At 38.1% G+C, this 26,508-nt stretch overlaps 2 protein-coding genes and 1 non-coding gene across 5 annotated transcripts in view; 2 read left to right on the top strand and 1 right to left on the bottom strand.

The window, feature by feature from the left end:
• The window catches only part of LOC100016216 (40S ribosomal protein S4), a 124,003-nt gene extending 98,787 nt beyond the window's left edge, over positions 1 to 25,216 (top strand). The window contains exons 1-3 of one of the 3 annotated variants that reach the window (XM_001365305.5): positions 21,180 to 21,293; positions 21,507 to 21,571; positions 24,056 to 25,216. In XM_001365305.5, coding sequence (XP_001365342.2) covers positions 24,069 to 24,860 — 792 coding nt within the window. In that variant the 5' untranslated portion in view covers positions 21,180 to 21,293; positions 21,507 to 21,571; positions 24,056 to 24,068 and the 3' untranslated portion in view covers positions 24,861 to 25,216. Of the gene's footprint in view, positions 1 to 21,179; positions 21,433 to 21,506; positions 21,572 to 24,055 lie in introns of those variants that run through there. The other 2 variants (XM_016433966.2, XM_056794578.1) reach the window with 2 other exon arrangements.
• PUS3 (pseudouridine synthase 3) lies at positions 1,354 to 14,520 on the top strand. The gene is made up of 6 exons (XM_007495081.3): positions 1,354 to 1,800; positions 4,239 to 4,424; positions 7,186 to 7,608; positions 7,731 to 8,302; positions 9,115 to 9,305; positions 9,420 to 14,520. The coding sequence occupies exons 1-6, from the start codon at positions 1,765 to 1,767 to the stop codon at positions 9,713 to 9,715; spliced, it is 1,704 nt and encodes a 567-aa protein (XP_007495143.2). The 5' UTR covers positions 1,354 to 1,764; the 3' UTR covers positions 9,716 to 14,520.
• On the bottom strand, positions 7,059 to 21,073 carry LOC100016296 (HYLS1 centriolar and ciliogenesis associated). The gene is made up of 3 exons (XR_008911348.1): positions 20,940 to 21,073; positions 16,100 to 16,151; positions 7,059 to 9,650 (listed from the first exon to the last, which is right to left on the bottom strand). It is a non-coding gene; the product is annotated as an HYLS1 centriolar and ciliogenesis associated (transcript).
• Positions 25,217 to 26,508: the final 1,292 nt, after the last annotated feature.

Raw genomic sequence — 26,508 nt, 5'->3', positions numbered from 1 at the left:
ACCTATTAAATATATGTATATATGTCATGCAAAATTTTATTTTGCATTAACTATGTTTTAAAAAAACAAGAAAAAGTGAGAAAAATATGCTTCAGTCTGCCCTTTAAATCCATCTGTTCTCTATCTGGGGGTATATAGCATGTTTCATGTGGTATGGTGAGTCAATATTGATCAGACTTACAAAGTCTTTCAAAGTTGATTATCTTTACAGCATTGCTATTACCTGGTTCTCTTGTTTTTGTTCACTTTACTTTGAACCACTTTTTACAAGTCTTCTTAGGTTCTGCTGAAACTTTTTTTTTGTCATTTCTTACAGTACAATAGTATTCTATTACATTTATATACTATAACTTGCTCAGCCATTCCTCAACTGATGAGACATCTCATTTTCCAATTCTTTGTCACCACAGATATTTTTGTATATCTGGGTCCTATTCTTTTTTTTTTTTTTAAATCTCTGTAGTTTAGCCTTAGTAGCAGTATTGCTAGGTCAATGTGTAAGCAGAATTTAATAGCCTTCTGAGCTTAGTTCAAAATTGATTTTCAGAAAGGTAGAATTAGTTCATGACTCCAACAGTGCATTAGTGTATGTTTCCCCACATGTCCTCTAACATTTGTCATTTCCCTTGTTTGACATTTTAGTCAAATGAATGGGTGGTATTTCAGAGTTAATTTGCATTGTTCATTTTTTTCATTTAACTATTGATAATGTTGAGTATTTTTCACTTTGAAAACTGCCTTTTCATATCCTTTGAACATTTTTCAATTGAATGGTTCTTATTCTTGTAAATTTAAATCAGTTCACTATCTATTTTAGAGATGAGACCTTTAGCAGAGATATTTGCTACACAGATTCTCACTCTGACTCCCAGTTTTCTGCTTTTCTTCTAATTTTAACTGCACTGGTTTTATTTGTGCATTTTTTTCATTTATATACTCAAAATTATTAATTTTACCTCATATGAAACTTTCCCCATACATGGGTATGACAGGTAATTACTTCTCTGCTCCACTTTTTTGCTTATGATATGTTTGATTCATGCACCCAGTTGAGCTTATCTTGGAATATGGTGTGAATGTTGGTCTATGCCTATTTTCTGCCAGACTATTTTTTTTTTTAAGAAAGTAGAATTTGAATTCTGTCTTGTTACCCCGTTTCTGCTGTACACCAGGCACATAGAAGTGCTTCCATTTTTACTATGTTGAGACGCAATTATTTTTTAAAGGCAGAAGCTACCTCCTAAGGCGAAGAGAGTTGGAAAGCCCTCATATTAGTGTTCTGTAAACCACCGATTGCACTGTTTTAAAATAATGGTTGGTGTTCTGGCCCTGTGATGGAATGTGGACATGATCTCTCCATGGTGCTGAAGTCTTTCTACTACTTGGCCACAAGACTTTCTCAGTCCCTAAATTTGTTTTTCATCTTAACACAGATTAAAGTTTATGGCCTTTATCTTGGAAAGCTAGCCTTATATTCATCTGTACAAATAGTCTATGTTTCTCAGTTTTCAGTCTTACAATTTAAAGCAGGAATTTGAAGTTTCCGTTTTTAAAAAACAAACAAAAAAAATGCGCCAAGAATTCTTTCCTTAGCCTCCTGCTACCTTAGGAGTGGAGATGGGAGGAGGGGTTTGTCCTTGGCTAGAAAAATCGCTGGAGGTATGGCTCTTCCCGCCAGCTCTGCCGCTTTGATTCTTTGAACTACATTTCCCATCAAGACCTAAGAGCACCACGTGACTTAAGCCTAGAAATCACTTCCTGTAGATGAGACTGCTTCCTGGGGTGTTGTGCTGCCCAAAGGTAAGTTTGTTAGGGCTAGTTCTTGGACGTGTGTCTTTCCTTTTACCTTCATTTCCCTGGTTTTAGGATAGGGAATTGGGATTTGGAAGACCGTCAGGCGCTCCCCTCACATTTTGGCCCCATTCTTTCTGCCAGACGAACGGGCTCTAGCTCTATTCTGCGGTGGTGCAAACCCAGGAGCCCCAGCTTCGGGAACTGAGCCTTTCCTACAGTTCCACCCACCACGAAAGATCAGATAAAATCGCAAGAGTAAGTTTTCATTGCTTTTGATTATAGCTATGCAAATGAAGACTCCTTTGTCATTCAAATAAATTATCATATTCTTTCCCCCTGAACAGATTTTACCATGAGGAAATTTGTTACATGGAGTATTCCTTTTCACTAAACTAAAAGCTTTAGATCTGACTAGATTGAATTAAAACTAGAACTTGGTCAGTGGTCTTAAGAATGTAAAACTAGAGGGGTATATTATGAAGGAAATGTAGTTCTTAATTTTAAATGAAATCTTGTGGAGAAAGGGAAATTTAGTAGGCATAATGCTTCTAAGATGGAAATTGATTCAAATGCAAAACTAGATTGTGGATTATTTTAGGTCTTTATTTTGAAAACTTGTCCTTTGAACAGCTCCTGTAGTAAGATTATTACAAACCAGAATATTAATTTAAACGTGGTCACAACATAAGCAGGAACAGACACGAGGGAAAAGAATGTTGGTAAAATACTGGACAAACCCAGAGCCTAGGCTGTGACCTTATAACAGTTCAAGAATGCAAACTGTATTTGTAAAGACAAAAAATGAAGATGAGGGTTTAAATGAGCCCTTAAGCTCAACTGGCTTCAGGTGCTTTTATGAATAGATGAGGATTCTCATTCTCTTCTGTCTTTTACACCCCTAAGAGATCAAGGTTAGAGTTACCATTCAGATTTATGGGAATAGTAGTTAGTTGCTTCTATCCCATGCCACAAGAATGAACTGGATTTAAATCTTGTTTCTGAATCCAGATTTTATTTGTAGTAGAAGTTATCCAATAGTATTCTGGAATTTTAATTTGTACAATTTGTTCTATACTATGCTATTGGGCACAGGAATCACAATAGTGTCACCAATCTTGAAGTGACCAAGCTGATGAATTATATTCTTCAATTTAACAAATTAAATTCAACAGACATTTATTAAGTGCCTACTCTGTGCAAGAAATTCTTGTCCAGAGTTCTGGATTAGAACACATTAGTGCATCTATACATCATAAAAAGCTGCTTTTTTTGGAGCCTCTCATTAATGACTGGATATATTAATAGATTTCCTTTAGTGACATGAAATTTGACCTTTGACTTTACCCTTACTTCCTTTATTCAGCTATTGAGGAGGGTAGGTCGTATGTTTTTATGCCCTACCTCCATTCTCTCAGCTTTTATAGAATTAGGAGAAAGGAGAGCTGTTTGGTGGGGAATATAGCAGGAGTAGAATCCTATGAAAAGGACTTGTAATTTATAACATATAATCTATATTAGGAAGTATAGGGTAGAGATATGGGCAAGCTTATTTATTTCCCAAAATATTCTTTATTAAGATAGGTTTAACTCCCAGCAGCTATAAAAATCACATACAGCCAAAAATTAACTAATAAAATCACACAACAACTCAGCCTGGCCAAATGGGAAAAGGTGCAAAATACAAGTAGTGCTTATCATCAAATGTGACAAAAGGACTACAAGTTTGGTTCTCTGGCATGATTTGTCTTAAGAGTGCTGGGTTTGTGAATGGTAATTTGGAAGTTAATTGGCATCTGACACTGGAATAGAAAGAAAAAAGCCAGTGTTATATGAAGTTCTTTCTCAAAAATGATCCTTGTTTTTTAAAAGTCACTTGTTCTCTTTACGGAAAAGGCGAACAAACTAAGTAGTAGTAAACTAGAGTAGCAAACTAGAGAGTAAAGCACTAAGAAGGAGAAACGGGGGAAGGGACCTTCCTGGGCATGACACCATTTGCTAGGTCACAGCGCACACCCCAACGCAAGGCAGATCTTTTCTTCATGGTTGGTACTAAGTAGTTATTGGGGACGTATATGTGCTGAGGCTTCGATTGAGATTCTGCTCGACAGATCATTTGCTCTCGAACACCCCAACGCAGGTCTTTCCTTTGATCCTCTCCGGGGAGCCTCATTGAATCCCAATCTTTTTTATACTCGAAGTACCGGGCTACTCGATCAACCTTTCCCCGGTTTCGGCCTACCTGGTCCAGCTTTGGGAGGATAAATGACTTAGGTCGGTTAGAAACAATCAGATCTTGTTCATAAGCTGGAGCTTCCATTGCTTCTCTTTGTAGGTAGCAGATGATTTCTTGTTCTTCTTGAGAAATATCATGGTATGAATGTTGTGGGTAAAATTTTCCTGAATCATCTACACCTTTGGCCTCAGACTCATTGTCTTCCTGACAGGGCTGCAGATTCATTAGTCTTCGCCTCAAGTCCCAGAGCTCCATCTCGTTTTCTATAGCGGACCCCGATTCACTTATAACAGATTCATCTGTAACCAGTACTTCACCATCTGGCTTCCTACGAAGCACCTTCCTCTTCATTACTGGCTTTCGGGCTATTTGGGAGGTGTCTGAACCAGTCTCTGAGGTAATAAATTCTTCTTGTGGGTACTTTGGATGTACAGGTAGAGATGATGTCTTAAGTTCTTCTTGTGGGTGTCGCAGATATACTGGTAAAGGGGGTGTCTTGAATTCTTCTTGTAAGTACCGCAAATGCACAGGTAGAGAGGGTATCTTGATTTCTTGTAAGTACCGCAAATGCGCAGGTACAAAGGGTGTCTTGAGTTCTTCTTGTGGGTATCGCAGATGTACAGGTAAAGAGGATGTCTTGCCCACTGTCACTGAAGCTTTACTATAAGGATCATATTGATTTGACCGAGCTTCCCTTATGGTATTATCCCCCTCACCTTGCCCTGCACAGATCTGGGTAAAGGCTATAGCAGCTGCTGCCATACGTTCTTCTGGATCCATAGTGGCCCATTTTTGTTTGTCAGACCCCATGAGTTTCTCCATTGCTTCCTCTATGTGGTAGGCATTTCTGTAAAGGAAATCAATGAAGAGTTTACTTCATAAGACCAATCTAATGTTATACTATATTCATAAATGTCAGTTTTCTATTTCTGACAGAACGTTTTTAATAGTCACATCTAATACTGTGGAAGTGAGAAGGAAGCATTCTAGGTTTTTCTGTACCCAAGACAACAATTTACATATTTAGAATGGATGTTAATGTTGGCAATTTTTTTTTTTATTGATTTAGAATTCGGATTCTATAGGCTATTTGTCTACCTTCACACACTCATCTCATAATACCATTTGTACCTGCTAGATGTATCCCATTGCTATTCTTTTTCAAACTTAGTTCCTGATTTTTGCCAAAACTCGATTTTTCATATTTTCCTAACTCATATCACTTATCTACCTAAACAGTGATGCCTTGTTACCCTATCAACAGTTATTAAAGAACATGAGTGGGTGAATAATGTGTAGGAAGCCAAAAATTTCCCTAGGATAAACAATGTTTAAGGTTGTAGAAGTCCTTCTTATTTTACTTAGGTACTGTATTTTTCAAAAGAATATGCTTCAGGGGCAGCTGGATAGCTCAGTGGATTGAGAGCCAGGCCTAGAGACGAGGTCCTAGGTTCAAATATGGCATCAGACACTTCCCAGCTGTGTGACCCTGGGCAAGTCACTTGACCCCCATTGCCTAGCCCATACCATTCTGCCTTGGAACCAATATACAGTATTGATTCCAAGACGGAAGGTAAGGGTTTAAAAAAAAAAAAGAATATGTTTCAAAAAGGATTTAATCTCAAGATTCATAGTGTAGGAAGAAAAATAATAAAATTTTAAGTGAAAAATTAAGCAGGTTAACTTGAGGATTTCTATAGTTTGTCTTTTTTTCTGAAGTAGTGAAAAACATTTCTATTATTAGCCATGTTGCTTCCCCACCCCCCTAAAAAATCAAAAAGAAAAAAAAAAGTAAAAAAGCAATATGCTTCAATCTGCACCTGAAAGTCTATTAGTTCTCTTATTGGAGGTAGATGTAGCATTTTTCATCACAGGTCTTTGATATTATTATGGATCACTGTATTGACAAAAATAGCCCGAAAGCCAGTAAGTCTTTCACAGTTGATCATTACTGCAGTACTGTTATTACTGTGTAAAGTGGTCACTTGTCTTATTCAGTCCACTCATCTCATTCTGTACAACCACTGAGGAAGTCCAATAGTCCAAATATGTTGTCAGCCTCTGGTACCATCATGCTGGATATTACCAGTGATTGTGGTTCAGTGTCTTTCCCTGCTTAACCAGCCCTACAATTTTACTTTCCTCTGAATCTGCTATTTTTGAGGGAGAAATTTAAATGTAGAGAATTGAATTATGGTTGCTACTAAAGTTAGTAGTTAGTCTTTTATAACACTTTAAATTACCTTTTTTCTGCCATTTAAATGACTTAAGGTGAGCGTTTTTCTGAGCTTTGCTTCCAATGTGAAATATAACCATTGATAAGTTCTTTTGATTGTTTTAGCCTTCTATTTTATCACTTTGAAGATGGAATTGAATTCGTGAGAGATGATGTGGATCAAGGCACTCAGAAATCTTCATCTGAAATATTGATAAGAGATAAGGGAAACAAGTTTAATATGAGTTCTATAGTAAAATGCCTTATAAGGTCTAATAACTAAATATACATTTTTGCTAAGTAAAATTAGAAAAAAATCATTAAAGTCTGTTTTCAATGAACTCTGCTAACAAAATCCAGATTAAATCAAATAGGTAGGATGAAGTTGAGAAAACCTCAAAATCTTTTAGCCATTTCTAAAAAATCTTACAAAGATAGTTTGGCAATGGCATTTTCCTAGTTTGTATTCTTTTATTCTCTCTTTCCTGATAAAAATGACCAGAAGACAGAGCATAGGAAGGAGAATGTCTGAAATAGTTAGCAAGATGGGCAATAACTCCATAATGATTAACTTCTTGGATTCCTTTATACTGGCAAATGTCAGGATTCTTCAAAAATATAGACACTAGGGGGCTGGATTGAGAGCCAGGCCTAGAGATAGGAGGTCCTAGGTTCAAATGTGGACCTAGACATTTCCTAGTTGTGTCATCCTGGGCAAGTCACTTGACCCCCACTGTCTAGCCCATACAGCTCTCTTCTGTCTTGGAACCAATATATAGTATTGATTCTAAGACAGAAGGTAAGGGTTTTTATAAAAAAAAAAAAAAAGAAGCTAATGAAACCCGAGGATATTTTTGCAAGTATGTATGTAGTAATAACTGTGATATAATCATCACAACAATCAACATGAAGTGCTTTGTTTCTAAATTCTTATTTAAGGCAGAGAGAAACTACTTTTTTTACACTTGAGGCATCCATGATGGAAGGAAACATAGAGACAAATCAGACTGAGACACTCCTGAAGAGAATACAAGAATTGGAGAGAGAGGTACAGAGGCTCCAACAGGAACAGGCTAACAAGAGGAGCCCAAACATTAAAGGAGACAGTTCCACTGAAGTTGGGAAACCAAAGAAACGGCAACAGCGTGCTTTTGACTTCAGTGCATATGGCCAAAGACATGTAGCTTTAAAGATAGCTTATTTGGGTTGGGGATACCAGGGTTTTGCCAGTCAAGAAAACACAAACAATACCATTGAAGAAAAACTATTTGAGGCATTAACCAAGACTCGGTTAGTAGAAAGCAGACAGACATCTAACTATCATCGATGTGGACGAACAGACAAAGGAGTTAGTGCCTTTGGTCAGGTCAGTAGCAGAATTTTTTTTTCTAACCCTTGCAAGATGTTGGGGGTGCTGGAGTGTGTTTGCTGTGCAGTCAGGCTAATTGTAAAGTAAAAGTAAAATGGATCTTTTCCTAAATTTCATAGGTGATTTCTCTTAACCTTCGCTCCCAACTTCCAAGGGACAAGGACCCAGAAGATAAAAATTTGAAAGATACAGTTAACGACTCTGTTGAAGAGATTTGCTATACCCATATTCTCAATCGAGTGCTCCCTCCAGACATTCGAGTGCTGGCTTGGGCTACTGTAGAATCCAGCTTTAGTGCTCGGTTTAGCTGCCTTGAACGGACTTATCGCTACTTTTTCCCCTGTGCTAATCTAGATATTGAAGCCATGAATGATGCAGCCCAGAAATATGTTGGTACTCATGATTTCAGGAACTTGTGTAAAATGGATGTGGCCAATGGTGTGATAAATTTCCAGAGGACTATCCTGTCTGCTAAAGTACAGCTTGTGGCCTTTGGCAGCCCAGAAGAGAAACTTCAGCAGCAGGAATCATTCCAGTTGTGTCAATTTGAAGTAATTGGGCAGGCATTTCTTTACCATCAAGTACGCTGTATGATGGCCATTCTCTTTCTGATTGGCCAGAGAATGGAGAAAGCAGAAATCATTGATGAATTGCTGAATATAGAAAAAAATCCCCAGAAACCACAGTACAGGTAATGGAAAATTCTAACAATTTTAGTGTAAACTTCTTTTTACTTGGGTAATTCCCTTCTTATTTTCACTAGCTATTTTTATGGATTTTATTTATATTGTGCTACCATCCCTCTTTTAATACCTTTTCTAATGTGTACTTCCTAATTGTTAGTCATGGGAAAATAGATTCCTTATTTTCAGAGCAAACTCTAGGCTCTCTGATTGGGCATGTACAACTCCACCTTCTGGCCAGCTTGTATATAGCTAGATTTCAAATAACAGTATAAAATGTGAACATGTGTGTGTTTTAAACTAAGTTTTTAAAAAGTTAGCTCCTGTGGTGTTAACTCTACTTGTTGAAAAAAAAAAAAACCAACCCTATCTTCCATCTTAGAATACTGTGTATTCACTCCAAGGCAGAAGAATGGTACGGATTAGGCTATGGGGATTAAGTGACTTGTCCACAGTTATGGGTCTCACAGGTAGGAAGTATATTGGTCCATATTTGAACCCAGGACCTTCCATCTCTAGGCCTGGCTCTCAATCTACTGAATCATCTACCTGTCCCATTAATTAATTTTTACATAATCTGGGGTAGTGAATACTGGATTTTCTTTCTTTTTAATGTACATCAAATCTAAAATGCCACCCCCCCCCCCAAATGGTTTATTTCTGTTTTAATTGTAAAATACTTAAAGGACACAGAATAAATTTAATTAATTGGCATGTTTCTCAGCATCCAAGAAAGCACTCTGCATTGCAGTGGGCACTTAATAAACACTATTAATTTTTATAGGGAACTGAAGAAATGAATGGTCTTGTCTCTTTGCAGCATGGCAGTGGAATTTCCTTTAGTTCTATATGATTGTAAATTTGAGAACATCAAATGGATCTATGACCGGGAGGTTCAGGAGTTCAATGTAACACACTTGCAGCAACTGTGGGCTAGTTATGCAGTTAAAACTCACATGTTATACAGCATGCTACAGGGACTGGACTCTGTGGCTATATATCCTGGGTCAGGTATGTGAGAACAATGCATGGAAAAAAAAAAGAACTTATACCGGGTGGAGGTAGATTATTAAAAACATTAAAAGTTGCACTGTGTTAATATTCATATACTTGCTAATTGTACAGGATCAAAAAGAAATGAAGTGATCCAGTGGAAAGATGTCAAACCTTGCATCCAGAAGCAGATTAGTGCCTTTGTAGAGGGAGTGAAAACACGAACCTATAAGCCATTACTGGATCGTCCTAGATGTGAAGGCTTAGAGTCCCGGATCCAGCACTTTGTTAGAAGGGGAAGAATTAAGCAGCCACAGGTATGCAACGAGGAGGAAAGAAAAAACAAAAGGGACCATGGTGATGCTGTGGAGGAGGAAAGCAACACCTCAGAAAAATTGACAAAGAAGATCTGTGTTAATAGGAATTAAAAGTACCACCTGATCTTAGGAAAAGGCAATGGAATATGGAGGAGCAAGTCAGTTTAGAGCAAAGAAAGTCCAAAATCATTGCTTAATGAGCTACAGAGCATAAATTCCTTTTTAAAGTAAGAGTTTGTCAAATAATTTTCCTGCAGGTTTTTCAACCCAATATAATTTTAAACTGCAGTCACCCGTGTTCCACATATGAGTGCATGGTTGAAGAAAGTACAACTTGGACAAATAGGAACTGGGTTGAGACAACAATATAAATATAATATTTGCCACAGCTGGAGACTTGTGCCTTTGTTTTCAAATTCATTAAAGAAACAATTTGGGGGAGGGGGCACCTGTTCTAAATTTATCCTATTGTCTGTTTTTTGTTAATTATTTGGGCTTTATAAGAGTTTCTCTTGAATGGAATGAAGAGAGAACAAAGGGTTAAAAAGACTGGTAGGAACCAGATTGTGGAAATTATTAAATGCCAGGTGATGGCATTTAATGCATTTTAAAGGTAATTTAAGGACATGGTAATTCTGGAGCTGTAATCATTACTATTATGTAGAAAATGGATTGGAGAGAGGCCAGACTGGAAGGACATAGATTAAGAAGCTTAATATTTATTGTAAGAGGTCTTAAGGGTCTGAATTAGGTTGGGAACTTTGTTAAGTGGAGAGAAAGAGATGGATGGTGGAGGATTTGGCAACTTATTGAATATAGAAGGGTGTTGAGAAAGAAGATTGATTCAGATCATGAACCTAGGTGAGAAAAAGCTTGAAGGAGGTGAATTTCATTGGGAATAGAGATGAGGACCAAAACAATCTAGCCTAGCCTCTTTTTGTTCAATTCTAGGCTCAATTTATTGTCTAGTTACAATGTCTTTTCTAAAAGACACAAGCAATATCCTCTATAGGGTTTCCATATAAGGACTTATTTAGATTTTCTTCATGCACTGGACTTACTTGTGTGAATTGTTAGGTAAAACACTTTTTAGAAGTAAACTTACTGCATTAACATCTCTGATCCTATTTAAATCATGGTATTGGTGTGTCTGGGGCCCTAGGTTATTCTTCTTTGCTCAGGTTCATTGCTTGGGCTCAGTCTTACTCCCCTTAACTTGTGTTCTTATTATACTGGGGTACTTCAGTGTGCATATTGATGCTTCCTCAAACTCCTTACAATGTCCACTCCTCAGCTCCACATAGGGATGGTCATACAAAGTTTTCTTAATTAAAATCTGATACTTTTCTATCTGACCATTCTTTCCCATCTCTCAGCCCTCCTAAATCTATTCATTGTGACTTTTTTTTAAAACCTTACCTTCCATCTTGGAATCAATACTGTGTATTGGTTCCAAGGCAGAAGAGTAGTAAGGGCTAGACAATGGGAGTTAAGTGACTTGCCCAGTGCCACATAGCTAGGAAGTGTCTTGAGGCCAGATTTGAATCTAGGACCTCTTCTCTGGGCCTGGCTCTCAATCCACTGAGTTACCTAGCTGCCTCCCATTGTGACTTTTAATCCCTCCACCCCTCAGTACTTTTTCTCAAGACATTATCCTGACTTTGATTGCCCTTCCCAATTATGACTCTAACTACATAACTACAACATCACACTGCCACCAGCCATTAAATAACTTGCTGTTTTATCACTGCTATTCCTTTACCAAATTCCAGCCCTGGATTACTCCCACCATATCTTTTCTCTGTTCCTACTCGTGTGCTACCACATACACTTGGAAGTCAGCAGATTGGGAACACTCTTAACTAAATGTTATAAAAATTTAATTAGGCCATCACAATTCTTTTATTCTTCCCTAATTGATTTCTTATTTCATTCTCCACAGTAACTGATCCATCTTAAACCTCCCATAACCTCTCTCTAGCCCAACTTTCAGCTGAGGACCTAGTCTCTTTCCTGAGAAAATAGGCTATATAATGTGAATTCTTACTTCTTTTCATCTCAAAACTTATTACTCTCCCTCCCCCCAGCTGATGAAGAGGTATACCTTTTCCTTGTCCCTGATCTCAGCCATTAATATCTGCTCCAGTAGATTGCTACTTCAATCATTCTCAACTGTCACTTTTTCAACCTACTGCTTCTTTTCTTGCTGTTTTTCAAAACTGCTCAAGAATCCCCTGTTCTAAAAACTGCTGATCACTTACTCTTTTCAGGGTTTTTGTGATGTTGTCCAACTTTTCCTTTTAATCTTTTTTGTTAGCTTATCATCTATATCATATTATTAACTCCAGGTATATCCCAAGAATTTGCCAAAACTTTTTACCTCTTATAGGTGACTTATAAATGTTTAGATTAAACTCCAGTCTCCTAAACTTCATCATCAAGTGCCTTTTGGACAAGAGAATTGGATACCTAACAGAAATCTCAAAGTCAGTATGTCCAGAAATGATCCTATTTTTCCTGTCAAATTAATATTTTTTCTAAAGGTTCTAATTTTGGCTGAAAAAACAAAAAAAGCCCATTATTTCTGAATATATTTGCTTCACATTATACAGGTCTCCCTCCCCCCAGAACCTTTCAGCTTCCCCCAAAAGTCAAAATGGACACACAGCAAGTACATGAAATCAAGCAAGACATTTATAAAAGCTCAGATTAGTGTTCCTTTCAAGCCAGTAGGGGTGGCAGAGTCCAGCACGAAATCCTTTGAATGAGCCCCAACCCTGAAAGGCTTCAGGAAGATAATCAAGCCCCCTACTTTAGTCTTACTCGTGAGAAGAATGACAGTTAACCTTCTGGGGAAGAAAGATATGGCTCAATTCCTTTACCTTAACTGCACATATCCAAATCTAGGCTGAATTGTGCCATTTTTCTTCCCATTTTCTCTCCATTCACGCCTTATCATTTATTGCCCAGATTGCTCCATATTGTTAATTTCCTTGTTCTACCTACCTCGAGTTTCTCCCCTAATCCAGATAGATACCAAAGCAATTTCCTTAAACATAGATCAAATTCTCAATCCTATATTCAATAAACTTCAATGATTCCTTATTGCTGCTAAGATCAACTTCTCTGGTTAGCTTTTTAAGCTCTTTATAGAATGGCTTCAACAACCTTTTCTGCCTCACTGAATATTACTCTTCCTCTCTTGCACTCTAATCTCAGTCAAATTGGCTTTCTAACGTTTTTTATACATCTTCTGTTTCTATGCCTTGAACTGGCTGTCCTCACCTTTTTTCCCTTTTTTTTTTCCTCCCAAGATACAATTTGAGCAACACATCAATATAGTTTTTCCTAATCTTCACAACTGTTATAGTGCTTTCCCTCACTGCCAAATGTTAATACTCTTTATTATACTTGTTATGTATACACTTATACATTTCTTCCCCGTTGGAACCCAAGTTTCTTGGGAGTAGGAATTGTCTGTTTCTTTGTGTTTGTATCCGTAGGGAAGCAGAGTAGGAGTTTAAAAAATACTTGTGGATGGATTGATTACTTGGTCATGGATCTTGTCTAAAGGCTCAGATGCATCCAACAAACATTTATTGAGTGCCAACTATATGCTCACCTCTGTGTGAAGTACTGGGGATAGAAATACAAAAAAGGGAACAAATCCTTTCTTCAATGAGTTTATAATCTAATGGGGGGAAGATAGTCAGTACTGTCATCCCTAAAGAGAAGCATCTGGAGGAACTCACCATCCACAAGCAAGAGTTAACCTTTTTTTGTATCATGAATTCTCTTAGGAGTCTGGTAAAACCTATGGATTTCTACTTTTTAAAAATATTTTTTAATAAACCCCTACTTTCTTAGACTAAGTACTAAGTATGGATTTGGGGTGAATGGTAAGGGATATGCAAATTGGGTTGTGACACAGGTAGGAAGTGTCTGAAGCCATATTTGATCTAGGTCTGGCTCTCTAATCCACTGAGCCACCTAGCTGCCCCTTGACCCCTTCTTGGAGTAATGTCCATTTATATAGTAATGCTAAAAACAACGCCATTTATATAGTACTTGAAGGTTTGTCAAGTGCTTTACAAATACTTTATTCTGATGGAAGGAAATTACCAAATTTCAGTTAGAAGTTTTAAAAATGAGGGTTAGCTAGGTGTCTCAGTGGTGAAGAGTTAGACCTAGACATGAGAGGTCCTGAATTCAAATATGACCTCAGACTCTTCAGCTGTGTGCTCTTGGGCAAATTGCTTAACCCCAATTGCCTAGCCAATACCACTCTTCTGCCTTGAAATCAATACCATTGATTCTAAGACAGAAGGTCTTAAAGGGTTAAATAAAAAAATGTAATTCCTCTATTCTCCCCCATCTCAAAACTTTTCCCCCCTTTTCCTCATGGCATAGTATTTTCTTTACTCAGAAATTGGGGCATTCTCACTACAGGAAGGTTAGCATATTCATGAATACAAGGGCAATTGCAAATGTTAAGTTCCATTTAAGGGCATTCTAAATAAGGATATACCTAGCACCTGTAGCACAAATCCTTTGAAAACCGTTTCTCTATTGGAATCTCCAAAGGAATGGATTTGAACCCTAACAATGAGTACATCTGTCTATTTTAATGTTTCTCCTAATATTAATTCAAAAGGTCAAGCTCTCTGTTCTATCTTTTAGGGAATCATATTTTGATATGCACAGGAGACATCTCATTAGAGAGGAACTTTTAAGGTGTGTTCCAGTTAACCAAATTTTAAAAAATCAAAATTAGAAACAACAACCACAGTGGGATCTTGCATTCTTCACATTTTTCTGTCAATTGTATGATTGCTAGGTTTTCTTTGGGAAACTGCAAAGTTCTTTTAATGACCTTAAAATGTTCCCTAAATAAAGTATAATATTTTTAATACCAATATTCTACCAGTGTGGTTGTATGCCTCTGTTGTGAAGCATTAGTCTTCAAAGAATTGAAAATTTTTTATTTTCTTGGAAATGAAACACAAAAGGGCAATGGGTAGTAGCATGGTAGCTGCAAATTAGCTCCAACACATTACAAATAAGGAATTACAAAGAAATATATGAGCAAAAAGTAAAATGGGCTGCTATGAGGTAACCCTGTGTTCTTTATTGGTATCTTCATATTGTTAAGAGAACAGAAATGGACCAAGAATAGAGAACTTTTGTATGAATTGCAATTGCAACATTAGAATACTTACAAATGATGAGATCAGATATCCATTTGAGATGATTTCAATTTTGAACATGTTTGAGAGAGTGATGGGACACACATGTAGATATATCCCGGAAGCAAGCAGCTAGCAAAAAGGGACTGAATTTCAGGAGAAAGGAATTGAGTATATGGTTTTGGGAATCATCTGTATAGAGACAATAATTAAACCCACATGGACAGGCAAGATTTACCAGGGAAAGAGTATAGAGAGAAGGTTAAGGACACAATTTTGTCAAACACTGGCAGATATGATGGATGGTGGTATAGCAAAGACTGAGAAGGATTGGTTAGACAGGAGAAAACAGTATCATAAAAGCCAAAGGTGGGAAGAATATCTGGAAAAAAGGAAACAATAGTATTAAAAGTTATTGTGAAGGGGCAGCTGGGTAGCTCAGTGGATTGAGAGCCAGGCCTAGAGATGGGAGGTCCTAGGTTCAAATCTGACCTCAGACACTTCCCAGCTGTGTAACCCTGGGCAAGTCACTTGACCCCATTGCCTAGCCCTTGCCACTCTTCTGCCTTGGAGCCAATACACAATATTGACTCCAAGACAGAAGGTAAGGGTTTTAAAAAAAAAAGTTATTGTGAAGTTAAAGCTTCTAGAACTTTTGTCCATAGAAGGGTAGAGGGAAATAAGAGATGGTGGTAATGTAAAATGACAGGTGTGAGGGTGGCTGAGAACCGGGGTATATATTTACCTTCTCTGCTGCCTATAGACAGGGAAAATAACAACAGCTAGCATTAATATAAGTGCTTTATCAATATCTCATTTGATCCTCACAACATTGCAATATAGGCACTATTATTATGCTCATTTTACAACTGGGGAACCTGAGGCAAATGAAGGTTAAGTGACTTGTCCAAGGTCATACAGTTAGGAAGTGAGGCTGGATTTGTACTCAAGTTTTCCTGACTACCGTTCAAGTGTTCTATTCACTGCTCAATCTAGTTGACTGAATGAAGATGAAAGAGAGGAGGACAATGATTGATGGGACCAAACCGTTGGAGAAGATGGGATGAAGTGCACAAGCAGCATTGGCCTTTGACAAAGGGAAGAGATGATACTTCCTTCAAAGACCTAAGGAGTAGGAAATGGGTTAAGAGATATTAATGGTCAGACTTGATTTCTTTAGAAAAATGAGAGACAAGGGATATTTCCTGAAGGAAGGGGGTCTGCAACATTGGACATTTAAGAGAGGTTTTCAAACACCTTCAGGTGGCACTTACAATAATATTTGATCCTACCTCCCCCAACTTTTTACCTTGTTTTTAATAAACTTTGACAGACATTCGTATTCTTGGCTGTGGAAAAACCTAGAAAAGAGCAGTGTTTAAGTAGTACTTCTAACATGCTTTATTCTTATATAATCTATGCACACTGTAAATCATCAAAGTGACCCTAAACCAAAGTTTTGCATCACAAATGAATTACAGCTCTTCAAAGCTGGTTATAGGTTATGAAATTTAAAATCTAGATCAAAGGCAGTATAGCAGAAAGATCTGGAATTGAAAGATCTGAGTACAAATCTTGGCATGGATGATTACTAACTGCATTAATTAACTGTGATTAGGTTGCCTATCCTCTCTAAATTCATTTTGTCATTTATAAAAGAGATAATACTTGAATTAACCTACTTCATGGCAGTGTGAGAAAAGCATTGCACCTATGTCAAACTTAACATTATAAGGGTATTGTGATAGACTGTCACAGTATGAGGATGTTTCTAGCTATGGAAAAAACTGCTTTACAACATGCTTATAGGGGGCAGCTAGGTGGTTCAGTGGATTGAGAGCTAGGCCCAGAGACAAGAGGTCCTGGGTTCAAATCTGGCTTCAGACACTTCCCAGCTGGGTGGCCCTGGGCAAGTCACTTAAACCCCCATTGCCTATAGCCTTTACTTCTCTTCTGCCTTGGAACCAATACACAGTATTGATTCTAAGATGGAAGGTAAGAGTTTAAAAAAACAAAACATGATTGTAATTTGTTCCCTTTTCTTGTCCTGCATTTATAATTATGTTAAAATTCTCCCATAAATTTGCCTTAAGGGTCAACCAATGTGTTGAAGTTACCCTCTAAGTTTAAAAAATACACAAAAAAACCATAATAAGCACTAGTAAACTTGTTGATTATGTTGGTACCAGTGCAGCACACAAACTGTAACTCTTGCTACATAACTCCATAAACTCCCATTCTTATGGCTATTGATCTCTTATGCCAGTTAAACTGTCTATTTGGTTGTAGTATTTTATGGTAACACAGTGCTTTGAAATAAGATAAAAGAGGGAAATTCTACCTCATGTTCAAACTATTTTTGTTGTTCAGGTGTAGTTTTCTTGGCAAAGATACTGGAGTGGTGTTTGTCATTTCCTTCTCTAGCTAATTTTACAGCTACCATAGGTGATCAAACCATACCAAAATACAGAAGAGACACAAAGAACAAGAAGCCACTAACACTATTTGTCTTGCTTGAAATATTTAAAACTCCTCTGTGTTTTATGTCTTCTGTCCTACTTTATTGAAAAGAGCCCTGAATTTTCAATATGAAGAGCTAGGTTTGAATCCAGACTGCCACTAACTAGTTGTGTGATCATTTGGATAAGTCATTGTCCTTTTTTGGAATTTGGTTTCCTGATCCTTAAAATGGAAAATAACACTTGTACTACTAATTGTCTCAAAAGGTTGTTATGAGGAAATGAAAATGAGATAATAGATGTATTACATTCTGTAAGCTCTAAAGTACTATATATGTGCAGCTAAGTGACACTGTAGCTAGAATGCTAAGCTTTAAGTCAGGAAGACTTATCTTTCTGAGTTTAATTGTGGCCTCAGACACTTGCTGTATTACCCTGGACAAGTCACATAATCCTGTTTGCCTCAGTTCCTTATTTGTAAAATGAGCTGGAGAAGGAAATGAAACATTCCAGTATCTTTGCCAAGAAAACCCCAAATAGGGTCATGAAGTCACATGACTGAAACAACTGATCAACAAAAAATGCTATATAAATGTCAGTCATTATTAAAAAATGTTTTTCATAAGTTCGTTACCTTTTCAAGTATATTCAACATATTTATTTCTGAAGTTATTTTTAAAAATTTCTTTAGGTCTAGTACAGCAGTTTCCTGCACATTACTTAGGGGTTCATAAGTGTTTCTTAAATTGAATCCTAATTAGGTAGTCTATAGTTTTCTTTCTAAGAGGCATCATAGGGTAGTAGAAATAGTACTAGATTTTTAATCTGAAGCCTTGGGTTCAAATCTTAGTTCCATTACTTACTACTCTTCCCTTCTCCACCATTCTCCCATCTTAGCCCTTTTTAGTTTTCTTTCGTGTAGTCTTTCCCAATTAGATAGTAAGCTCTTTGCACATAGGAAAAGTCTTTTTTTCATATTTGTATGCCCAATGCTTAGCACAGTGCCTGGCACATAGGTACTTAATAAATGTTTATTGACTATTACTACCTATGTGATATTGGTAAGCTGTTTAGCTCCAGGAACTTCATTTTTCTCAACTGTAAAATAAGTAGCTAGGTCTTTTCCAACTCTAAACTTGTGATGCTAAGAGCTATCAAAAACAAATATTTAAATAACACTAAAGTTTTAAAAGCATTTTACATTCATTACAATTTCCTGATAGTATTTCCAGACCCCAAACTATATTATAAAGCATCAATCCTCAAAACCATTTGGTATTGCTTACAAAATAGAAAGTAGATCAATGAAACAAACTAGACAAGAGAATCAGAAATAATAGCACTCAAAAATCCAGTGTTTGATAAACTTGAAAACAAATTACTTGGGAAAGAGGTCCCTTTTTGTTAAGAATGGCTGGGATAACTGTCAATCTGCATACTAGATAATTCTCTACACCAACAAAATCCCAGGTCTGGTGCCGCCCCTCCTCTCCTAAAAAATAAAAAAACCAACAAACCAACAAAAAAAAAACCTTCCTTAAAACAATTTCTAAGGAAATTAATCCTCATCTTCATTTGAAAGATGAAGAAATCAAGGGTCAGAAAAGTAAAAATTCCCCATTGTTATATATATAGGAGAGCTTGGTTTTGAACCTTGGTCTCTGATTCCAAGTCTAAGCCTTTCCCCATATCCTCCTTGTTCAGTCAGTTTATTAAGCATTTTTTAAGCTCCTACTATGTGCCAGGCAGTGTGCTAAGTACTAGGAATACAAAGAAAAACTTGTTGCTTTCTAATTCTATGGTATTCAGAATATAGCTGACATGCACTTTGTTTAGTGTTTGTAAAGCACTTAAAATATATTAGCTCATTGGAGACACACTAGCCTAATGAGGTAGGTATGCGAGGTATTCTTCCCATTTTATAAATGAGGAAACTGAGAGGTCAAGTGACCTGACCATGGTCACACAGCTAGCATCAGATTTCAGGTCTTCTATCTATCCCACCTTCAACAGTATAAATTCCCATGGCAAACTACTGTTATGTGAAATATTAGCATCTTAAGATCAGATTAATTTTCTTTGGCTTAGGAGTTAAAAACAGAGGAAAGGTGCAGGCAAAAAAAAAAAGAAAAAAGAAATACCTGCCTGGCACATGTTAACTGCTTAATAAATGTTTGTTGACTGATGGGCAATCCTTTTAAATGTCCCAGTAAATCATACAAAACCAGAAGGCTTTAGCTGTTTGGGAAAGAGAGAACATAAATGGCATTGAGTGTGGCTTCATAAATGTAAAGCAAAATAAGTGGCAATAGGCTGTAGGTTGGAGTGAATTTAGGGCAAAAGAACTGGGGGCCATTTGGAGACCTGAATATAGCTTGCATGCGGTCTCTCCCTTTAAGACAAAGAGTTCCTTGAGAGGGACGGTTTTTTTGTATTTGTACTGCTTAGCAAAATGCCCAGCACACAGTAAGCATTTAATATGTTTATTGACTGAATAACCAGAGTGTTGTAAAAATTGATGGCATTTTTCAAAACAAGAGACACATCCTACTTTGGTGTTTATAGTTCCAAGAGTTTCAATAAAACCTTATCTTCGGACAGAAAATGTCAATTAGAGAATCTGGGTTAAAGCTCTGCTTATATTTATATCTTACCCTAGCTTTAACTTACAGGCAGGATGGTTAACTTCAATTCAATTCAACATTTATTAAATACATACTAAGTATGAGATCTCATCCTTTGAGAGGAAAGATTATTAAAAAGCGAATTTCAAACAGGTGGCTCCTGGAGGCAACAAATGCTTTTCGCCTGGTTTTTAACATGTATTTTGGGGAGTAAAATCTCAAAGATCTGTACTTTTTTTTTGATTGGGAATTGTTGCCTTTAAATTTTGAAACCACAAAAGCCCTAGAGACTTCGTTTCTTTACACAACATCTGTCTTTCCTTTCTCCCTCCAACCTGCTGTTTCAGCCTCAGTCCCAAAAGGTAACCAGAGCAAAAAGACCCAATGCCCTCGCTCAAATTAGAATGGTTCTTTGTTAAAAGCGGTTTTCTACAAACAGGACAATATTATGAGGGAGTAGGTGGAGCAAGCATTGTCAAAACTAAGGCCAAGGATGAAATGACTTGCTTAAGGTCATACAAATAGGAGAGGGGACGACCTAACCTTTACTCTCCCCAATCTGCCTCTCAGTGCCTTAGGAGCAACAGATCCTGAGAAACTAGTTGGAAGCTGGTGACAATTGAATCCAAAATTTAGAGGAGACAGGACCTTATATGTAAGCCAACTAGTTCAACTCCCTTATTTAACCAAGGAAGGAAACCTCGGGTCCCGAGAAGAGAAGCGACTTAGTCATAGTCACAGAGCTAATCTGATACTGATTACAAAATCAAAGTCCTGGATCTGGTGTCACCCTTCCTCTCACCTAAAAAGACAACCAAACCAAAAACCCATACAACAAATCAAAGTCTCAGGGCCGGGAATTCCAAGTCCAGCATCCTTTCGACTGCACCCCACACTGCCTCCCCATTCTTAAGCGATCCTACTTAACGAGTCCTTCGGGGGATCTCTGGGTCAAGCCCAGCCTCAGAGAGTGCGAGATTTTGGTCCGAAAACAGCAGGGGAAGCGTGAAAGGCGCTCAATCCTGCCTCTGCCCGACCCAAACCTTTATGGAGAATAGTTTCTCACCAGTTCTCTGCGGCTCTGTCCAGTAAGCGGCAACCAGCCTCTTGGGAGCCAGTCGCCGTTAGGGTGGAGCCAGCCACCCTGGCGCAAGCGCAGGCAGCCCAAGCTCACTGAAGCCGTTAACCGTCGTATGGTGTTTAAGCCGGATGTGGGGTCTTCTCTAACTTCCTCCTTACTCCCTGCCCATTCATCAAGTCCATTGGTCCCATAGCTGAGTCATTTTCGAATCTTCCCTCCTATTGGTTTAACTGTTCTCTCCGCCCGCCTTGTAGCTCTGCTAAGATTCTTGGGAGCCCAGTTTCGGGAAACACGTGATCTCTTACTGCGCGCCCTCAGCCCTATCTAGTCGGGCTGCTGGTGAGTTCTGAGGGGTTCCTGAGGATTGGTAGGGTGGAAGGGGCTACAGCGATAGGGTGCCGAGAGACCCACATTGGCTACAGATCCAGGTTTTCCTAAACCATGAGAATTGGTTCCCTTTCACTCCTCAGGCCTGGTGGTAAGGCTGGGCCCGAATAGCCCCGGGGAGGTGCTTGCTGGAGAGATGGATTAATCCCATTCTTAATTTTACAGGAAAGACGCTGAAGCTTAAGTAAAGTGACTTGGTTGACTACAGTAAATTTCCCTCTTTGTCTCAGGTAAGTTCAAATACTCATTAACTATTTTTTTTGGTCCTCCCACCTCATTTATGGTGTAATATTGTTTGCTTGTGAACTCATTTTCTACCCCTGAGCCTTAGTTTCTATATTTTTAAGCAAGCAAGTATTTATTATGCACTTTTTATGTCAGTAACTATACTAGTTTCTAGGGTTACAGAGACACGAATGAAAACACTTATCTTAAATTCAACCTGCGATTTTACATATATCGGCTACCCGAAAAATGTAATTTAAACGCGTGCATTTACAGAGTGCAGGTACAGAGCAAATATAAGATTTAAGGCAGTTGGTGGGAAAGGATAAGGAAAAGCTTCTGTAGAAAAAGTGGTGGTGCCTTGAATCTTGGAAGAAAGTAGGGGTTCTGTGAAGGGGAGGGAAGGGGTAATTTGCAGGCATATCAGGCTGCTGTTGCAAAGGCAGAGAAAGGGATGAAGTAACCTGTGAGGAAAAGACCAATTTGGTTGGCTCTTGAAAGTGGGGAGTGGGTGGAGGAGAGGAGATAAATATGGTGAGGTTGAAGAAGTAGGTTGTGAAAGGTTTTTAAAGCTAAATGAAGAGTTTTTATTTGAGAGTATAGACAACAAGAAGCCAGAGTCACTAGGATTTGAGTAGAATAGGTCAGATCTCAGATTTGTACTTGAGAATAACTTTGGCAGTCATATGAATCACTGACTTGAAATGAAAGTAGAATAAAATAATAAAAACAAAAATGATAATAAGCATTTATGTAGCACATTTAAGGGGAGGTGGTGCAGTGAATAGGCTGCAGTGCCCACAGTCAGGAAGATTGATCTTCTAGACTTTAAATCTGGCCTCAGACACTATCTTTGTGATCCAAGGCAAGTCACTTAACCCTGTTTGCCTTGGTTTCTTTGCCTATAAAATGAGTTGGATACTGAAATGGCAAACCACTCCAGTATCTTTGCTAAGAAAATCCCAAAAGAGGTCATGAAGAGTTAGACATGACTGAAATGACTAAATAGTAAAGCACTTTAAAGTTTGCAAAACACTTTATGCATGTTGTCTCCTTTGATTTTTTATTATTTAAAGACTATTGCAGTGGTCCAAGTCTTAGGTGATGAAAGCTTGAATTAAGGTGATGCCTGTGTGAGAGAGATAGGGACATGGAAGAAATGTTTTAGAGATAGAAATGGACTTGGGGTTGATTAGACATAAGAAGTGAGGGAAATTAAGGAGTCAGGACAATGACAAGGTTATACTCTTGGGAGCCTTGAGGAAGAATGTTCTTGTCATTTACTGAGAGAAGTTTGTGAGAGGATTGGGGTATTTAGGTATAAATAAAAAATTCTGGGTTTGATATATCCAAGATTTGTGAGATACCCAATTTAAAAAAAGTCCTTACCTTTCTTAGAATTAATGCTGTGTATTGGTTCCAAGACAGAAAGTGACTTGCCCAGGGTCATGGCTAGGAAGTCTGAGGTCAAATTTGAACTTGGGACCGACAACCAATATTAAAATGTACAAAGGGCAGTGCTTATCTGGGCCAAGAGCCCAGGCCTAGAGACCAGTTCTAGTAGATCTGAATCAACTGCATAGATTTACAATTAAATACTTAGGAGCTGACAAGATCATCAAGAGGGGCACAAGAGAGAAAGAGGGCTTAGAAGTAGATAGTAGAATGGTCAGCAACGTCAGATACAAATGAGAGGTCAAGAAGGATGAGAAAAGCTGATTTGGTGAAAGATTATTGCTGCTTTTGGAGAGCACTTTAAATTGAGGTTAGAAACTGGTGGGTTTTGTCTGGAATGTAGATGAGATAGGGAGAAGTAACAATGATAGCTGGCAGGGTCTAGTGAAGCTTTTGTAAGAATGAGATTTGAGCATATTTGACAGTATCAGGGAAGGAAACCAGATAGGATTAGAGGAGAGATAGATTGAATGGGGCAGTCTTTTGAAGAAGGGTGGAAATTCATTCCAGGGAATGTGCAGTGGAATTAGCCTTGGCAAGAAGGGATATCTATTAAAAAATGGGGAAAAGGAGTAGGGGATGATGTCAAGGGGTTTTGAGATGAGGAGAAGGGGAGAATAGGGCCTCAATTTTCTCAGGGGTATGGTTGGTGGCTAAGAAGGTTAGGGGGATCAGAAAGTATGGACAAGTTTAGGAGGTTTAGAATGGCTTCTGTGGAAAGTGAAACAGAGAATCACTTAGGGAGGGAGGCACATAAAACTTTAAAATGAACCATTTGGAAAGAGGAAATTAAGAAATTATCAAGGGCAATGAGGTACAGCTCAGCTCAGTGAATTGAGAGCCAGTCCTGGAGATGAAAGATCCTGAATCAAATGTGGCCTTATCCACTCCAATCTGTAGCTGTGTGACCCTGGGCAAGTTACTTAACCCTTATTGTCTAGGAAAGGGTTTTAAAAAATACTCAGAACTTTTTTGTACATGTCATATATTTGCAAAACTTGAGAATTTACAAGGAACTGGATTCCTTTCCTTAGGTTCAGTGTAATCATGGCTCGTGGTCCCAAGAAGCATCTGAAGCGTGTAGCAGCTCCAAAGCACTGGATGCTGGATAAGTTAACAGGAGTTTTTGCTCCAAGACCATCTACAGGTCCCCACAAGCTGAGAGAGTGTCTCCCACTTATCATCTTCCTGAGAAATAGACTCAAGTATGCCTTGACTGGAGATGAAGTAAAGAAGATCTGCATGCAACGATTCATCAAGATCGATGGCAAGGTCCGCACTGATATTACATACCCTGCTGGCTTTATGGATGTCATTAGCATTGAGAAGACAGGAGAGCATTTCCGTCTGGTGTATGACACCAAGGGACGCTTTGCTGTTCATCGTATCACAGCTGAAGAGGCTAAGTATAAATTGTGCAAAGTGAGAAAAATATTTGTGGGTACAAAAGGCATTCCCCATCTGGTGACCCATGATGCCCGCACTATCCGTTACCCAGATCCTCTCATCAAAGTGAATGATACTGTTCAGATTGATTTAGAAGCTGGCAAGATCACTGATTTCATCAAGTTTGATACTGGTAACCTTTGTATGGTGACTGGTGGAGCTAACTTGGGTCGAATTGGTGTGATCACAAACAGGGAGAAACATCCTGGGTCTTTTGATGTTGTTCATGTAAAAGATGCCAATGGCAATAGTTTTGCCACGAGGCTCTCAAACATTTTTGTTATCGGCAAAGGTAATAAACCTTGGATCTCCCTTCCACGAGGAAAGGGTATCCGCCTCACAATTGCTGAAGAAAGAGACAAGAGATTGGCAGCTAAACAGAGTAGTGGCTAAATGATTGCAGATAAGGATTTGTAGGGTTTCAATCAAGTTGAGATTAGAATACAATTTTTAAAATGATTACCCTATAAAAATATAAAATACAGAAGCAAAACAAGAGATAGCTTTAAATACCTCAGTCTTCTGAAGTGAAATTGAATAATCCATAAATGCCTTTCTCTTCTTTCCTTGGATTTAGGGTATAATGGGCATGAATGTTGTATAAATTTAAAGATACAGCTGTATGAGTTTTGCTAAACTGCTTGTCTTTGTTATGTGAGAAGGCTCACTGGTTGGAGGATGGGGAGAGGACATATCAAAAAAGACTGATGTGAAAATAAAAGCTGTCAATAAAACTGCTTTTAAAAAAAGGTTGGACTGTTTTGATGATCCTAGCATATGCTATGTTCTGTTACAGGGTTTTACAATTTGCATAGCACTTTCAACCTTGTTATGTCTTTTGATTTAGTACACACACACATTATAGAGGAGCATGAAACTGAAAGGTTAAATGATTTTGCAGTCTCAAGTTGACCTCAGAGCCAGTTATCTAGTCCACCATCTGAACAATAAGCCTGATAAATGGTTCTTCAATGTGAGGTTCCAGGCTTTGTGGACTAGGGCCATGTATGCTTGGTCTGCTTGAGGGTTGAGCATATATGAGCTGTCTGGTTTTGTGGGATTGAGACTATGAAAAGGTCAGCCTATCTTTTTTAATCCCAAATCCTGCCTTTGGGAAATAGTATGTTTCCTTGAAGTGCATGGTCAGACCTGCTTTTTAGGAAATTACTTAGGAGCTTTAAGGATTTATTGGAAGGAGAAACTAGACAGGAAGACCAATTATGAGCCTAACAACAGTCCAGTAGATAGTAATAGGGTTTAAATAAAGGTCATGACTTAAGGAGAATGGTATAGATGATAGGGGGCAGCTAGATTGTAAAGGACTAGAGCTGGAGGCTTTGAGTCAAGACCTGAATTCAGATGCCTCAGATCCTTAGTAGTTGTGGGATGCCTAGCAAGTTATTTAACCTGTTTGCCTCAGTTTCCTCATCTGTAAAATGGGGTTGATAATTATCCTGTGAGGATAAAATAATTATGGTGTTTAATCTCACCTGGAGCATAGGAGGCTCTTTATGTTAGCTATATTAATAACTATTGTGAAGCCAGTACTATGATTTAGCAACTGACTGGATTTGTGAATGTGAATAAGGATGGCAATTAGGTTTTGAACATTTGCCTTGGATAGTAATAGGAAAGTAGGGAAAAGGAATGAATTTGGGGGAAGTGTGTAAAGTAATATAATGAGATCAGTGATGCAAAAACCCCATCTTTTGCCTGCTTCTATGCAACTTATTTTCTTCACCTAAATCAAAAGGGAGTAAGTAGGGTGATGACTTTCCAACCTGCACATTTGTTACTGTGGAACAAAGGAAGAAGGATTGGGAGATTGAGGGGATGGGAATTAGGGTAGTGAGTTGGAGGTTTGTGTTAGAGATATGCTCCAAGATTGAATATTAAGCAGGGATTTTCCCTGCTCAAAAATCTTAAATATCTCCTAGGACAGGGTTAATATGCACCATGACTTCTAATCACACTCCCCTTCAAGTGAGACAGCTCATTTTTCTAGTTCATCATTTATGCCTTGGTCTCACTTCTTCCCAAC

Source organism: Monodelphis domestica, chromosome 4 (genome assembly GCF_027887165.1).
Source record: "Monodelphis domestica isolate mMonDom1 chromosome 4, mMonDom1.pri, whole genome shotgun sequence".
Lineage (NCBI taxonomy): Eukaryota > Metazoa > Chordata > Mammalia > Didelphimorphia > Didelphidae > Monodelphis > Monodelphis domestica.
The sequence above is the reverse complement of the archived record's forward strand: the minus strand, read 5'-3'. Positions and strand labels throughout refer to the sequence as shown.